This window comes from Canis lupus, chromosome 17 (assembly GCF_003254725.2).
Source record: "Canis lupus dingo isolate Sandy chromosome 17, ASM325472v2, whole genome shotgun sequence".
NCBI classification, from domain to species: domain Eukaryota; kingdom Metazoa; phylum Chordata; class Mammalia; order Carnivora; family Canidae; genus Canis; species Canis lupus.
The window spans coordinates 48,841,494-48,855,597 of NC_064259.1; the positions used below are offsets into that span (position 1 = coordinate 48,841,494).

The 14,104-nt window shown below is 51.8% G+C and overlaps 1 protein-coding gene across 14 annotated transcripts in view; it reads left to right on the top strand.

The window, feature by feature from the left end:
* The window catches only part of DCTN1 (dynactin subunit 1), a 30,973-nt gene extending 21,446 nt beyond the window's left edge, over nucleotides 1–9,527 (top strand). For 8 of the 14 annotated variants that reach the window (XM_025453630.3, XM_035701042.2, XM_035701043.2 and 5 more), the window contains 23 exons: nucleotides 43–247; nucleotides 322–400; nucleotides 505–664; nucleotides 771–875; nucleotides 1,050–1,241; nucleotides 1,330–1,446; nucleotides 1,693–1,845; nucleotides 2,472–2,632; nucleotides 2,739–2,907; nucleotides 3,178–3,246; nucleotides 3,459–3,521; nucleotides 3,629–3,778; nucleotides 3,941–4,102; nucleotides 4,185–4,316; nucleotides 4,533–4,658; nucleotides 4,911–5,053; nucleotides 5,319–5,485; nucleotides 7,008–7,022; nucleotides 7,214–7,347; nucleotides 7,463–7,655; nucleotides 7,896–7,975; nucleotides 8,553–8,642; nucleotides 9,057–9,527. In XM_025453630.3, coding sequence (XP_025309415.1) covers nucleotides 43–247; nucleotides 322–400; nucleotides 505–664; nucleotides 771–875; nucleotides 1,050–1,241; nucleotides 1,330–1,446; nucleotides 1,693–1,845; nucleotides 2,472–2,632; nucleotides 2,739–2,907; nucleotides 3,178–3,246; nucleotides 3,459–3,521; nucleotides 3,629–3,778; nucleotides 3,941–4,102; nucleotides 4,185–4,316; nucleotides 4,533–4,658; nucleotides 4,911–5,053; nucleotides 5,319–5,485; nucleotides 7,008–7,022; nucleotides 7,214–7,347; nucleotides 7,463–7,655; nucleotides 7,896–7,975; nucleotides 8,553–8,642; nucleotides 9,057–9,194 — 3,003 coding nt within the window. In that variant the 3' untranslated portion in view covers nucleotides 9,195–9,527. The remainder of the gene's footprint in view (nucleotides 1–42; nucleotides 248–321; nucleotides 401–504; nucleotides 665–770; nucleotides 876–1,049; nucleotides 1,242–1,329; nucleotides 1,447–1,692; nucleotides 1,846–2,471; nucleotides 2,633–2,738; nucleotides 2,908–3,177; nucleotides 3,247–3,458; nucleotides 3,522–3,628; nucleotides 3,779–3,940; nucleotides 4,103–4,184; nucleotides 4,317–4,532; nucleotides 4,659–4,910; nucleotides 5,054–5,318; nucleotides 5,486–7,007; nucleotides 7,023–7,213; nucleotides 7,348–7,462; nucleotides 7,656–7,895; nucleotides 7,976–8,552; nucleotides 8,643–9,056) is intronic. The other 6 variants (XM_049095380.1, XM_035701044.2, XM_049095377.1 and 3 more) reach the window with 1 other exon arrangement.
* Nucleotides 9,528–14,104: the final 4,577 nt, after the last annotated feature.

Sequence of the window (14,104 nt, forward strand, 5' to 3'; positions counted from 1 at the left end):
ACCTCTCTGCTTGCACTCCCACCAACCTCCACCCCTCTTCAGGAAGCCAAGGAGGCACTAGAGGCAAAAGAACGCTACATGGAGGAGATGGCTGACACTGCTGATGCCATCGAGATGGCCACTCTGGACAAGGAGATGGCTGAAGAGCGGGCTGAGTCCCTGCAGCAGGAGGTGGAGGCGTTGAAGGAACGTGTGGATGAGCTCACCACTGACTTAGAGATCCTCAAGGCTGAGATTGAGGAGAAGGGTAAGGGGCCAGGAGCTGCTGGGGGCCACATGGTGGGATTGGAACCATGTCTGAGTGTTTATGGTCTTCCCCAGGCTCAGACGGGGCAGCATCCAGTTACCAGCTCAAGCAGCTTGAGGAACAGAATGCTCGCCTGAAGGATGCCCTGGTGAGGTAGGGTCCCCTCCCTGCTTGGCTCTGAGGCTCACTCTCCTGTGTCTAGATGTATTAAAGCACCCATCGCCAGTGACTTGGACACTTCCTCTCTTCTCCCCCAGGATGCGGGATCTATCTTCCTCAGAGAAGCAGGAGCATGTGAAACTCCAGAAACTTATGGAAAAGAAGAACCAAGAGCTGGAGGTTGTGAGGCAGCAGCGGGAGCGTCTGCAGGAGGAGCTGAGCCAGGCAGAGAGCACCATCGATGAGCTCAAGGAGCAGGTCTGGGGAGTGTAGCCCTGGCTCAGAGGACCTCTCTTCCAAGGTTGATGTCTTCTCTTTCTAGGTACCTTTGAGTAGCCCTTCTTCTTCCCTCCCTGTAACACAGGTGGATGCTGCTCTGGGTGCTGAGGAGATGGTAGAGATGCTAACAGACCGGAACCTGAATCTAGAAGAGAAAGTGCGAGAGTTGAGAGAGACCGTGGGGGACTTGGTAAGAGAATAGACCCCTGACTTCCCACCCTGATGGAGGGTATTTGGAAGCCACTTGCTGAAAGAGGGACCGACATGAACCCTAACCCTTGAGCAGGGTGTGTGATGAATGGCCCCACCTGACCTGCTACCTTGACTGCCTTTCCTTTGCCCCTACTGCCTTGTGGCCTCCCAGGAAGCGATGAATGAGATGAATGATGAGCTGCAGGAGAATGCACGCGAGACAGAACTGGAGCTGCGGGAGCAGCTGGACATGGCAGGCGCACGGGTCCGGGAGGCCCAGAAGCGTGTGGAGGCGGCCCAGGAGACAGTCGCAGATTATCAGCAAACTATTAAGAAGTACCGCCAGCTGACCGCCCACCTTCAGGTACCATTGTGCCCCCTGCTGTCCAGTCATGATAACTGAGGGCTCCCTCATGACCCAGCTGTGCCTCATTGTTTGTCTTTGCTCACAGGATGTGAATCGGGAACTGACAAACCAGCAAGAAGCGTCTGTGGAGAGGCAGCAGCAGCCACCCCCAGAGACTTTTGACTTCAAAATCAAGTTTGCTGAGACTAAAGCTCATGCCAAGGTCAGAAAAGTGGATAGGCCAGAGAGTGGGGAGTGTTGGGGCACCCAGCCTGGGTGTGGCTGTAGGCTGATCTGGCATGGGGTTCTGGACTTCAGGTTGCTGGAGGAGGGGATGCTTTGCATGGTGGTCTGGAAGACTCCTGGCCTAGGCTTATCCCAGAAGCAAGGGACCTGGTAGAACAAGGCATGATAGTTCTGAGGTGCTCTCCCGCCTGGCTGAGAGCCCACCTACGTGTCCATCTCACAGGCAATTGAGATGGAATTGAGGCAGATGGAGGTGGCCCAGGCCAACCGGCACATGTCCCTGCTGACAGCCTTCATGCCCGATAGCTTCCTTCGGCCAGGTGGGGACCATGACTGCGTTCTGGTGCTGCTGCTCATGCCTCGTCTTATTTGCAAGGTATGGCCATCAATCTAATCACATGTTCAACAGGAATCTGTTGAACTTGCTGTGTACCAGGCCTGGAGGATGCTGCGTGAGAACAGTCAGCATCCTTGCTCGCAAAGTTTATGATGCAGTGGAGGAATATAGTCAACAGAGTTGGAGATGGATGTGTATTACAGATGGTGGGTTGTGAAGGGGAGGTGGCTTCTCAGAGACAGCACTATGGAGGTTCTGATTTAGATGGAAGAGTAGCACTGAAGGAATAACATTTGAACTGAGACCTAGAAGATGATTAGGAGCTAGTGGGGGATAACTGGCAGGATAGAATTCAGGTAAAAGAGTAGGAGGAGCAGTAGCTTTAAGGCAGGAAAGAGCTTGCTCCACTGGTTTACTACCCTTTTATCTCCACATCCTAAATCCTCACAACTGCCAGTAATCACATCATTATCCTTTCCCTAGGTGATACTCTGTGCCCATCTAAGCTGTTGCTGCTTTCCTCCTCCATGTGTGTCCATGTGCCACTCCCCCCTCCCCACTGCCACTGCCACGTAGTTGCTCAGTTTTGTGCTCTGTGTTCCCGAGTCTGTGTTCTCCATCCTCTGCTCTGAGCCCCAGAGGGGTGCTGGTGCTTCTTCCCACAGGCAGAGCTGATCCGGAAGCAGGCCCAGGAGAAGTTTGAACTAAGTGAAAACTGTTCAGAGCGGCCCGGGCTCCGAGGAGCTGCAGGGGAGCAGCTCAGCTTTGCTGCTGGGCTGGTGTACTCACTGAGTCTGTTGCAGGCCACACTCCACCGCTATGAGCAGTAAGTGATCCCTTGGCCCCATGCTCTAGGGCCACAGGGCCAAGAGTGGACAGATTGAGATTGCCTGGCAGGCCTTGGCCTCAGAGGACCCTTCTCTGGTCTCTAGTGCCCTGTCTCAGTGCAACGTGGACGTGTATAAGAAGGTCGGCAGCCTCTACCCTGAGATGAGTGCCCATGAGCGCTCCTTGGATTTCCTCATTGAGCTGCTACATAAGGATCAGCTGGACGAGACTGTCAATGTAGAGCCTCTCACCAAGGCCATCAAGTACTACCAGGTCTGGGACGAGAATTCAGGCTTGCAGCAGGGAGGGAAGGTTTCTCCTGCTGGGGCTGTTGCCAGAGTGGCCGAGGTTATATGTCCTAGGTTGGCTGCTTAAGGTGTGGCTCGCTCCTAAAGGAACTTGCATGAGGATGCAGCTCCTTGGGGTCTCAGATTCTCCTTAAACTTCTGGAATCCTATGATGACTGGGGCTTAAAATGCAGTTTGGGAAGAATCCTCCATCTTTCCAAGGCCTAAAGGCTGTCTCTTTGTCATTTCTCCTCAGCATCTGTATAGTATCCATCTTGCCGAACAGCCCGAAGACAGTACCATGCAGCTGGCTGACCACATTAAGGTGAGCTGTCTGGGCCAGTGGTTGAGCCTCCTGGAGAGATCAGAAATGGAGGACATCAGATCAAGAGATCTGGCCCTCATGGGGTCACATAAGACTGGAACGGGGTCAGACCAAGGAAGCCAGTCGGCAGAAGGTGGGGACTTATTAGAAATGGTGATGGGGCAGAAGGGCTCCCGCTGGGGGCTCAAAACTACGCGCATTTGTGCTTACAGTTTACTCAGAGTGCCCTGGACTGCATGAGCGTGGAGGTGGGGCGGCTGCGTGCCTTCTTGCAGGTGAGAGCACAGCCAGATCTCTTTTACCTCCTTTTCCGCATTAGTCCCCAGCTCCTCATTTCTGGCCCCAATGCTGTATTGTTCCCTGTTTCCTGTTACATGAGTAGGGTGGCCAGGAGGCTTCAGATATTGCCCTCCTGCTCCGGGACTTGGAAACATCGTGCAGTGACATCCGCCAGTTCTGCAAGAAGATCCGAAGGCGAATGCCAGGGACAGATGCTCCTGGAATCCCAGCTGCACTAGCCTTTGGACCACAGGTTTAGGGCAGCAAAGGGGGAAGGAGAGGAAGCTGAGTAGAACCAGGAGGGGCCTAGAGTGTTGAGATCTGGATCTGGTCAGGGAACAAGAATAGTTTTAAGGTAACTGGGAGCTGTAGCCTTGGACGCAGGGTGGGCTCCTGACTCTGGGCTGTCGCATAGGTGTCGGACACACTCCTCGACTGCAGGAAACACCTGACGTGGGTGGTGGCCGTGCTGCAGGAGGTGGCAGCTGCTGCTGCCCAGCTCATTGCCCCGCTGGCAGAGAATGAGGGACTGCCTGTGGCTGCCCTAGAGGAGTTGGCTTTCAAAGCAAGCGAGCAGGTGGGCCTGGACGGCTGGGCAGAGGTGGCAGTGGAGTTACGTGGCCAATGTGGGATTTTCACTGCTGCCCTTGTTCCTGCAGATCTATGGGACCCCCTCCAGCAGCCCCTATGAGTGTCTGCGCCAGTCAAGCAACATCCTCATTAGTACCATGAACAAATTGGCCACAGCCATGCAGGAGGGAGAGTATGATGCAGAGCGGCCCCCCAGCAAGGTAGGTAGGGAGGTCTTTGGAGGGGCTTGGGGATCCCAGAAGAGCAGGACTTACAGAGCTGTTGCTGGGAAGGGCTGGGAGGTGGGAGAAGGGAATCTGGAGAGCACCATCCTGCTTGGAAGGCAAGGCTTTCCCTATGCCTAGCTTTCTCTGGAAGGAACACATTGGTGACCTCCTCTCCCCACCCCTGCTTTCTACTCCCACCTGACCCCCTAGCCTCCCCCAGTTGAGCTGAGGGCTGCAGCCCTTCGTGCAGAGATCACCGATGCTGAAGGCCTGGGCTTGAAGCTTGAAGATCGAGAGACAGTTATCAAAGAATTGAAGAAGTCACTGAAAATCAAGGTGAGGCTGTAGGGTAGGCTCAGGATCTGGGGTGGGGGGAATAGGCAGTACTGCTGACGTACAGGACAGCGTCGAGTGTTGGGGATCTCCTGGGACTGAGACTGGTCGGGGGTTGAGGAGAAATGTGGCACCTGTGATCAGTGAGGGGAGCACTCATGGGCCTGTGGGAGCTTTCTAGCATCTGAGCTGTCCTGTGTCCCTGGGGCCCTTGAGAGGATATGAGGGAACTAGACACTCTCTGTCCTTGTCCAGGGGGAGGAGCTGAGTGAGGCCAATGTGCGACTAAGCCTCCTGGAGAAAAAGCTGGACAGTGCTGCCAAGGATGCAGACGAGCGCATCGAGAAAGTCCAGACTCGGCTGGAGGAGACCCAGGCACTGCTGCGGAAGAAGGAGAAGTCAGGCACCTTCGCTGGGCCCCTGCTTATTCCACCCCTCCTTCCTGCCAGCTGCTCTCCCTCCTAACCCCTCCCCCTACACTCTCCCCAGGGGAACAGATACCGTTTTCCTTCCTGACTGCCAGCCCCATTGTGTCACCCCAGCCAGAGCATGTGCTGCTCCTGGCTCCTCACCAAGCAGGGCCACTCCAAGGACCTGTCAGGATGAGAAGTGGAGTGGGGCCCTAGGGAAGGAACACTGCTCAGCCCAGATTCTCTTCCGCAGAGAGTTTGAGGAGACGATGGATGCACTCCAGGCTGACATTGACCAGCTAGAGGCAGAGAAGGCAGAGCTGAAGCAGCGGCTGAACAGCCAGTCAAAGCGCACGATAGAGGGGCTCCGGGGGCCCCCTCCCTCGGGGATCGCTACCCTGGTCTCTGGCATTGCTGGTGGTGAGTGCTGTGGGACAAGGCTTCCCTCCTGTCCTTGGCCCCTGTTGGACTTCTGCCCCCCTCTTAGTAGATGTTCAGCCAGGAATATATTTGCACAGTTTCACTCTATGGCAGCTTTTCACCAAGTTTTTACTTTTGAAGATATGCGCAGAGTCCCCCTGATCAAGATGGGGCATTACGAACTTGTCAATGGAGTTCAGAATTATGACAGACTCTAGTAGATGTCCCTTTTGGGTCTGCAGTCTGGCCTTCCTGTCCCATCCCTCTATCCCAGAGGGTCATCAGCCTGCAGCAGCTTGGGCTAAGCTGCTGTGTCCAGCCATGCCTGATGCCTGCTCTTGATTGCTGTTCTGCTTGTACTTTGTATTTCTCCCTGTTGAGTTCATGTGGCTTTACCATCTGGCGTGGTTGTCTCTCCCATTGTTGAATTCTCCCAGTTCCACTTGGGGCTTGCGTTCTCGCCTCTGCTTGGTCTCTAGTGTGGTCAGGGCTCCCTTTCTGGAGTTTTTCTGGTTCTGAGGCCCAGTCTTCCCAGTTTTCCTGGACCAAGGAGGTGGCTACTGCCATGTTAGTTCTTGTCTGCTCTATAGTCTTCTAGTTTCTTTCTTAGGTCTAGAAGACAGACTTCTTTTTTTTTTTTAATTTTTATTTATTTATGATAGTCACACACACACACAGAGAGAGAGAGAGAGAGAGGCAGAGGGAGAAGCAGGCTCCATGCACCGGGAGCCCGACGTGGGATTCGATCCCGGGTCTCCAGGATCACGCCCTGGGCCAAAGGCAGGCGCCAAACCGCTGCGCCACCCAGGGATCCCAAGAAGACAGACTTCTTGCCCTGAAGCCTTCAGGATCTCTAGAGTTCCCCTGCTATGCCCATCTTGTCAGTTGGCCTTACCTAGGATCTTATTCTCATCAGAGCCCCCCTTACTGGTGCCTCTTAATCTTGGGAGGTGACCAAGTACCTTGTTGGCTTTGGACTCCTGTGGTCCAGCTGGCTCCTGTTCCTTGGGGAGGATACTGGTTCTGATTCACAAAATCTTGCACCAAAAAAGAGCATCTTTTGCCTCAGAATGATGGGGAGCCTGAGGAACAGGCTGAACGTCCAGCTTCAGATTTGCTATTGCAGAACACTAAGGGTGTAGATGTCTCGGGGTCTCAGGAGCATTCCTTTGGCCTTTCTTTCTTGGAGATGGAGTGTGAGTCGGGGAGCAGGAACGCCTCCTGCCCCGAATGCTTCTTCCAGTGCACACCCCTGCTGCCAGCCACTCTTCCTTGCACTTCGCCCAGTCTCATGGCCTCGTTACCCTTCCTTATCTTTCTTTCACTCATATATGCTCTTCCCCCAGGTGCAGGGGACAAGGGCAGGGGGGCAGGGGCTTGTTAGAGAGAGGGGAAGCAATGATTTGAAAGGGTTTTCCTGTAGGTCATGTCCAGGTTTCCTCTGGTGTGGCACCTTGACACCCAAATTGTCTAACTCCTCTCTCCTCTTTTCCTGCTCCCCCATGGGCTATCCCGAGCACAGAAGAACAGCAGCGAGGTAGAGACTCGCCCTGGCGAGGGCATACCAGGGCTGTGGGGGGTGGGTCTGGGGGAGCAGGTTAAGACTCACCCCTTGGGAGCAACCAGGACCAGAGGTGGGAGTGGCTAACGAAAGGGGATGAGCAAGGATGGGGCCTATCTTCCACCCTCTCCACCTGGGGTTGATGACATTTGTTTTGGTACACACAGGAGGTGCCCCTGGGCAAGCTCCAGGATCTGTGCCAGGCCCTGGGCTGGTGAAGGACTCACCACTGCTGCTTCAGCAGATCTCTGCCATGAGGCTGCACATCTCCCAGCTCCAGCATGAGAATAGCATCCTCAAGGTGAGGGGGTCATAAGAAGGAGTGGGGTGAAGGTGGAGCCCACCTGCCCCATTAAGGGTAGATGGCGGGGCCTTCTGTTACCTCTTACCACCATTCCTCTTCTTCCCCCCCACAGGGAGCCCAGATGAAGGCATCTTTAGCAGCCCTGCCACCTCTGCATGTGGCAAAGCTCTCCCCCTCACCTCATGAAGGCCCTGACAGTGAGCTAGCAGCTGGTGCGCTGTATCGTAAGACCAGCCAACTGTTGGAGACTTTGAATCAACTGAGCACACACACCCACGTAGTAGATATCACTCGTACCAGCCCTGGTATGGACCCACCAACCCCTGAGATGAATAATGTATCCCCTCCCTTTGGCCCAGGGCTGTGACCCTTACCCAGGCAGCTGCCATATAGTAGAGGCTCTTTCTAGCATTGCTTTCTGGCCTTGGTGTTTAGTTTGCTTGATTCACCCACCAGAGGATCTAGTATCTGCACTCCTGACCCTTAATCCAGTACAGCTGCCTGCCTTGGCCTTGGTGGGCCTCACTAGCCTTCCTTCTCCACAGCTGCCAAGAGCCCATCGGCCCAACTCCTGGAGCAAGTGGCTCAGCTCAAGTCCTTAAGCGACACCATCGAGAAGCTCAAGGTTAGATCAGTCCCTGCCCTTTGTCAGTCTACAGAGTTTGCTTCATAACATTCCCTGCTGGAGCCCTTAGCACATTCATTTCCACAGACACTCCCAGAGTTCCTCTGGCCCCAGCCCTGTGCTAAACAGCACACTGGGGAGGAGGTGGAGGGCAAGGCAGGGTTCCTGCTTCAGAAGTTCACTGTCTTGGTGCAAACAGAAGACCGATTCTCACCAACAAAATAGGTGGAGCTAGGATTGTCTTTAGAGTGTAGGGTTCGGTTACAACTTCTTCAGTGCTGAGATCACTGTTGGGGTAGAATGGTTGGGGGTGGCTTCCCAGAGGCCATAGAGTCTGAGATGGGCTTTAAGGGGTAAGTATCTAAAGTAAGGATGTGTGCTCACTTCAGCAGCACATATACTAAAATTGTAAAGTAAGGATGTGGGATATGGATGGGGTTGGAGGTGACAGCAAAAGTATGGTGACAGGACCAGGTTCCTGTTTCCCCCTGATCTTAGTGTCCTTGTGGAACCAGAAAGATTCTGGTCTTAGCTTGTGGAGGTCCGCTAAATGAACCCTTGTTCTACTCCTTGCCAGGATGAGGTCCTTAAGGAGACTGTATCTCAGCGCCCTGGAGCCACAGTCCCCACCGACTTTGCCACCTTCCCCTCATCAGCTTTCCTTAGGGTAAGAGGGAGCATGGGGAGGAGGATGGGCAGCATTGAAGCCTCTGGTGGGTCCTTCCCCTCTCCCCCAGGATATGAAGAGGCCTTTGGGGTCTCAGGTCCAACAACTGCACATGCTGAGTTAACTGGCCAAGTCTTACTTGTCAGCAACTCAAGAGTACTGTCCGTGTTTCCAGAAATTTCAGTATTTTAGCAGTTAAACATCTATGACCTTTGACACCAGGGGAGGCTCAAAACTCCCTTGTCAGACTATGTACCCCAATTCTGGTTTGGAATACATGGTCACCATAGTCTGCGGGCCCCAAAGTCTGTCTCACAGGGGGTGCCTTGGTCTCAGTGCGCAGGATCCCTGTCAGTGGCACACAGCTCAGGTGAGCCTCTGACCCGGGGACTTCTTCCCCTTGCTAACTCCCAGGCCAAGGAGGAGCAGCAAGATGACACTGTCTACATGGGCAAAGTGACCTTCTCGTGTGCAGCTGGCCTTGGACAGCGACACCGGCTGGTGCTGACCCAGGAGCAGCTGCACCAGCTTCATGGTCGCCTCATCTCCTAAGTGCTCATCCCACCCACTTCTACCCTCAGCCCTGCTGGTGCCACTCTGCCTGCTGCACAGCCCTGTCAGCTAGTCCCCATGGTAGAGCTGTGTGTGAACAGCTGTTCTTGCCCTGTTCAGCTTTGCCTCCACCTGTCATGCCCTGTCCCTGCCCCATTCACTTGGGTTCCCCTGTTTCCATTCCTTGGCCTCCAGAATTTGCTGTTCAGCTGCTCCCTCCTTCCTGGGGGGCCTCAGGGCATGTGGGGGGTAGGCTGAGACCCACCACCAAAGGTTCAGTGAGGTCCCCCTGATAGAGGACTTCACCCCTTGATTAAAGCAACTTCTGCTTCAGTGGTTTCTGTGTGGTGTTGGGAGTGGGACTTGGGCCTTTTGGCTCAGAGCAGGAGTGCAGGAGAAGGGATTCTGAAGAGGCTTTGGCTGTGCCAAATTTGAGGGACTCTCTGTAGAGACTAGTAGAATGGTGTGCCCCTCACATTCACGTGCAATAAGTTAGTGTGAACAAGAGGGAAAGGGCTAGACCAGGGGCCTGTCACCTAAATTCATTTATGGAATTAGGTGAGATAGGACTTGGGTTCAGCCACCCTACCTCCATGTGTTTGTCAACCAATTCCCACTGACAGTAGAAGGACCATTCCAGAATGTGCAGTGGGCCATGTTATTCCTCGCTTTAAATCCTGAAATGGTTCTTCCAACTAAAATTTAACATTTGGATGAGGTGTACGGTCTTAATTCAGGTTACTTAGAACACTGAACCTGAGGCCAAGCTGAAGTGCTAGTGCTTTATGGTAGTTGCAGTCCCAAAGCATGGCAAGTGAGGGAAAGGAAGGAGGGAAACTAGGCAGGAAAGGAGAAACAAAGTTGGTTTTAATGAGTTGCCCACTGCTTCACCAAGACACAGCTAGCCACCTGCCTATGTGTGCCATCCCTGGATAGGAAACCAGAACACCATACCTAGCTGGAATGTTACACTGGGGTCGGTGGAGGGACAGAGACCAGATTGCCCTGCTCTCCCTCCTGTCTTCTGTCTCTGGTTGCTCCAGGTTTGCCCTCCCTCACTTGCTGGGATTTATTTCTTGGCTATTGGGAAAGCCAGATCCCATGCCCTGCAGTGCCCCAAGGCCTGAAGTAGTACAGTAAACAGAAGGGTACTGGCCTACAGGACTTGGTCAAGGCAGAGCAAGCAACTGAGGGCCTGGAAATCAGGTGAGGCCACAAGTCACCTGAGGAAAGTGTCCAGGCAGTGGGGAGGCCAGAGCCCTGGGCAGTACTAAGTGTAAAAGAGCCCAAGGGAGCATCTGTTGGAGCAGAGGCCTCCAGAGGAAGTGTCAGGCCGAGGAGGAGAGATTCAGGGGAGATAGCAGCCTTCAATACAGCTCAGAGGCAATGTGGCTGTGTTGTAGAAATGCCTGATTCTCAAATGCCTTGTGAGCTGACCAGAGCAGTCTCAGTGGGATAGAAGGAGCAGAAACTGGGTCATGGTGGCAAGAAAGGGGAGAGCGCAGCATGTGTGCACTGTGTCCCAGTGTTCAATCATGGAAGCTGGGTGGCCAGTGGATGGCAGACAGCTGATGCAAGCAGCCTTGCCTGCAGATGACAGTGGGAGCTGCACATGAGGTCCAAGAGGTTTCTGGAAACTTGGATGTGATAAGGGGAGAGAGCCCTAGTGAGGCACTCTACCAAGGATGGGGCATAGCATGGGAATAGCCTCCTTTGATCCATCCACTCAATTGCCAGTTGTGACATGAGAACCAAGCAGACTGGCTGGCAATTGGCATGCTCATGGTATGAGCAGTCCCAATCTTATCAGCTAGTAACCCCTCTCTTCTGGGGGTTCTTGGGCAGATTGCCAGAGTCAACAGCACCTTCCCCAACTTGGCAGCAGCTTTGTGAAGTAAGAATAAGGCTCATATCCTGCTTCTTCTGCTTTAAGCTATGTGAATTTGGGCAAGTTGCTTAATCTCTGGTCTTCAGTTTTGGTATTTGTACCCAGGTCAATAGCACCTTCCTCAGGTGGTATTCCTTTCACAGGTAATCTTCAGGGGAAGAGTAAATGAGCTAACATGCTTGACACAGGCACTCAATCAGAAAGGGTACTTGGGAGAGGCTGATACTGAATAAATGAAATAACACACAAGCAGCCATATTCCCAAGACGTATGTTTATGATGCAAATAATTCTATTTTGGGTCCCAAAGGAGATGCAGTCCTTGGTGCTCCAGCTTTCAGCTTGTTTTTGTAGGCAGTTACCATCTGACTTCCTATCATCCAGGTACTGTTTCCTCTGCCTCCTAGCAGGCCAAGGCTGAGGGAGAGTCCAAGCTTTGTAGCATTCTGAATCTTCTTGCTTAGTTCCCATTTCCTGTGTTACCCCATAGTGGGGAGCAGGAGTGGAGGCAGGCCAGAGAACTGAGTCTCTGCTGGCTAATCCTGGGAAACAATTGTGTCCTCCCCAGCCTTGGGGCTGCAAGTGAAACAAGCATAAGCACGTGTGCGCAACAGCTCAAGGTGCTCAGTCCAGGAAGCTTTGCAGGTTGGAATACCTTGACCCCTGTCCAATGGGCCCAGGGCACCTGGGGAACATGGATTTGAAGGTGAGGGCTCCTCCTGCCTCCCTGTGCTGTTATGCTCCTCTGCTCTGTGTATGTTGAGAACCATGTTCGCCCTGGTTTCTTTCATCTCTACCATGTGTGCCAGCTGAAATAGGCATGGCTGCTCCCAGGGACACATGGCCACTATAGCTGAGGCACTCAGAGGGGCGGCCTGGGATGTTTGACCTCCATTCCTCTCCAGAAGCCTGGGGAGTTTGGGAGTGAGGCCTGGACTCCTCTTGCTCAAATAACCAGTATCAGAGTAAATATATATCTGTCATCCTGTGTTTTGTTACTTTTTATCCTGGGAAATTTCAACATTCAAAAGAAGAGAGTAGGGTGTAATGAATCTTCATTTGCCTATATTTACCATTTCATGACTTACCTGATTTCCTCTACCCCTTTGCTCTCCTTTCCCTCCAGATTATTTTGAAGCAGATCCCAGGCATCATCATTTCATTTCTTTTTTTTTTTTTCATCATTTCATTTCAAAGTATTTTAGTATCTCTAAAAGATAGTGCTTTTAAACTATAATACCAGTATCGCACCTAAAAATTTTTAATTAATCAAATATCCAGTGTTCAGAGTTCCCTGATTGTCTCATAAATATTTTGTTTTACAGCTTGGGTACTTGTAGTCCCTTATTCTAAATTATCATTATTGCATGAATGCAACATGTGTTTTATATGTATATGCCTTAAACTTTATTTTTAATGCCAGCAATTTATATATGATTTCTTTATATATATTATCTATAAATATATAATCATCTTGAAAATACAAAAAACAACAACATGGAGGAAGATTGAGAGCATAGGTTCCCAATACTTAGTCACTAATGATTGTAGAAATTTTCCTTTTAGTGTTTTTTTTTTTTTAAGATTTTCTTTCTTTATTCATGAGAGACACACACACAGAGGCAGAGACACAGGCAGAGGGAGAAGTAGGCTCCCGTGGGGAGCCCGATGCAGGGTTCGATCCCAGGACCCCCGGGCATGATCTGATCCGAAGGCAGACACTCAACCACTGAGCCACCCAGTGTCCCCTTTTAGTGTTTTCTATTTAAAACTTTAAAAATGCTCTGCTGCCACTCTGCAAGCATAGAGCTGCCGGATGGGGAGTACAATGAAAACAAAAAATGGGCCCAAAGTTAGGAAGAGATAAAGGAGGGAAATCAAGAGAGAATATATTTCGAAACTAAATGTAAGCATTTCCTTCATTCAGATTGCAAGCATCAGTCTTCACTTGGGCTGCTATAGCAAAATACCATAAACTGGGTGACCTATCAACAACAAAAATTTGTATCTCACAGTTCTGAAGCTGGAAGTCTGAGAGCAGGGTACCAGCATGGTCATGTTCTGGAGAGGGTGTTCTTCTGGTCTTAGGCAGCTGACATGTTGGATCCTCACATGGCAGAGAGAGAGTAAGTGACTTCTCTGGCCTCCTAGAAATGGACTACTCCTCTTGGGCAGCCCGGGTGGCTCAGCGGTTTAGCACCGCCTTCAGCCCAGGGTGTGATCCTGGAGACCCGAACGAGTCCCACGTTGGGCTCCCTGTGTGGAGGCTGCTCCTCAGTCTGCCTGTGTTTCTGTCTCTGCCTCTGTCTCTCTGTGGGTCTCTCATGAATTAATAAAATCTTAAAAAAGAAAAAAAATGTTCACAGAAAGGGGCCAGATACCCAGGCAGCATGGCAACATGGGTATTCATCATGAGCTAAGTGGTTTCAACCTCTTTGCTCCACAGGTCAGGTTAGAAACTCTAAACCTGCCAGTGATTAAACGATGGGGCAAATACCAAGTAAAGCTTTGCTTCACATATAGCAACAGGATGGAGTTACAAGAAAACACTAGTTCAAGGGCAGCCCCTTGAACTTCCTTTATCTAAGCCATACCTACAAGTCAAAGATGTGCTTCTCAACAAATAGAAAATAGTGGAGACGTCACTGACACAGCCTTTTCCCATAGGAAGGGACATGTGAATGCACGAGAGGGTGATGGAGCTGCAGTCAGCACTAGATGAGGTGAAGAAGGGTAGAGAAGAGCGCAGAGGGAAGATAGCTTTCTCCATCCCTATCCCTGCCCAAATTTTGGATTTATAAACACTCAGGCTAATCTATCCATTTTCAGAGAATTGGCTTAGGGGAGAAGGAACTGCAAGGATTTCTTGTCCCCTGAAATTGCTAAATAAGACTTCACAAAGATGTGCACAAGGATCATGAGATAAATAAATCGAATTTAAAAGGTGGAGAAGAATTTTACAGACTTTAGAGGTCATTTCTCTCTGGCCTGCTGAGTCTTCACAGTAAGCCTCACTATTCCTG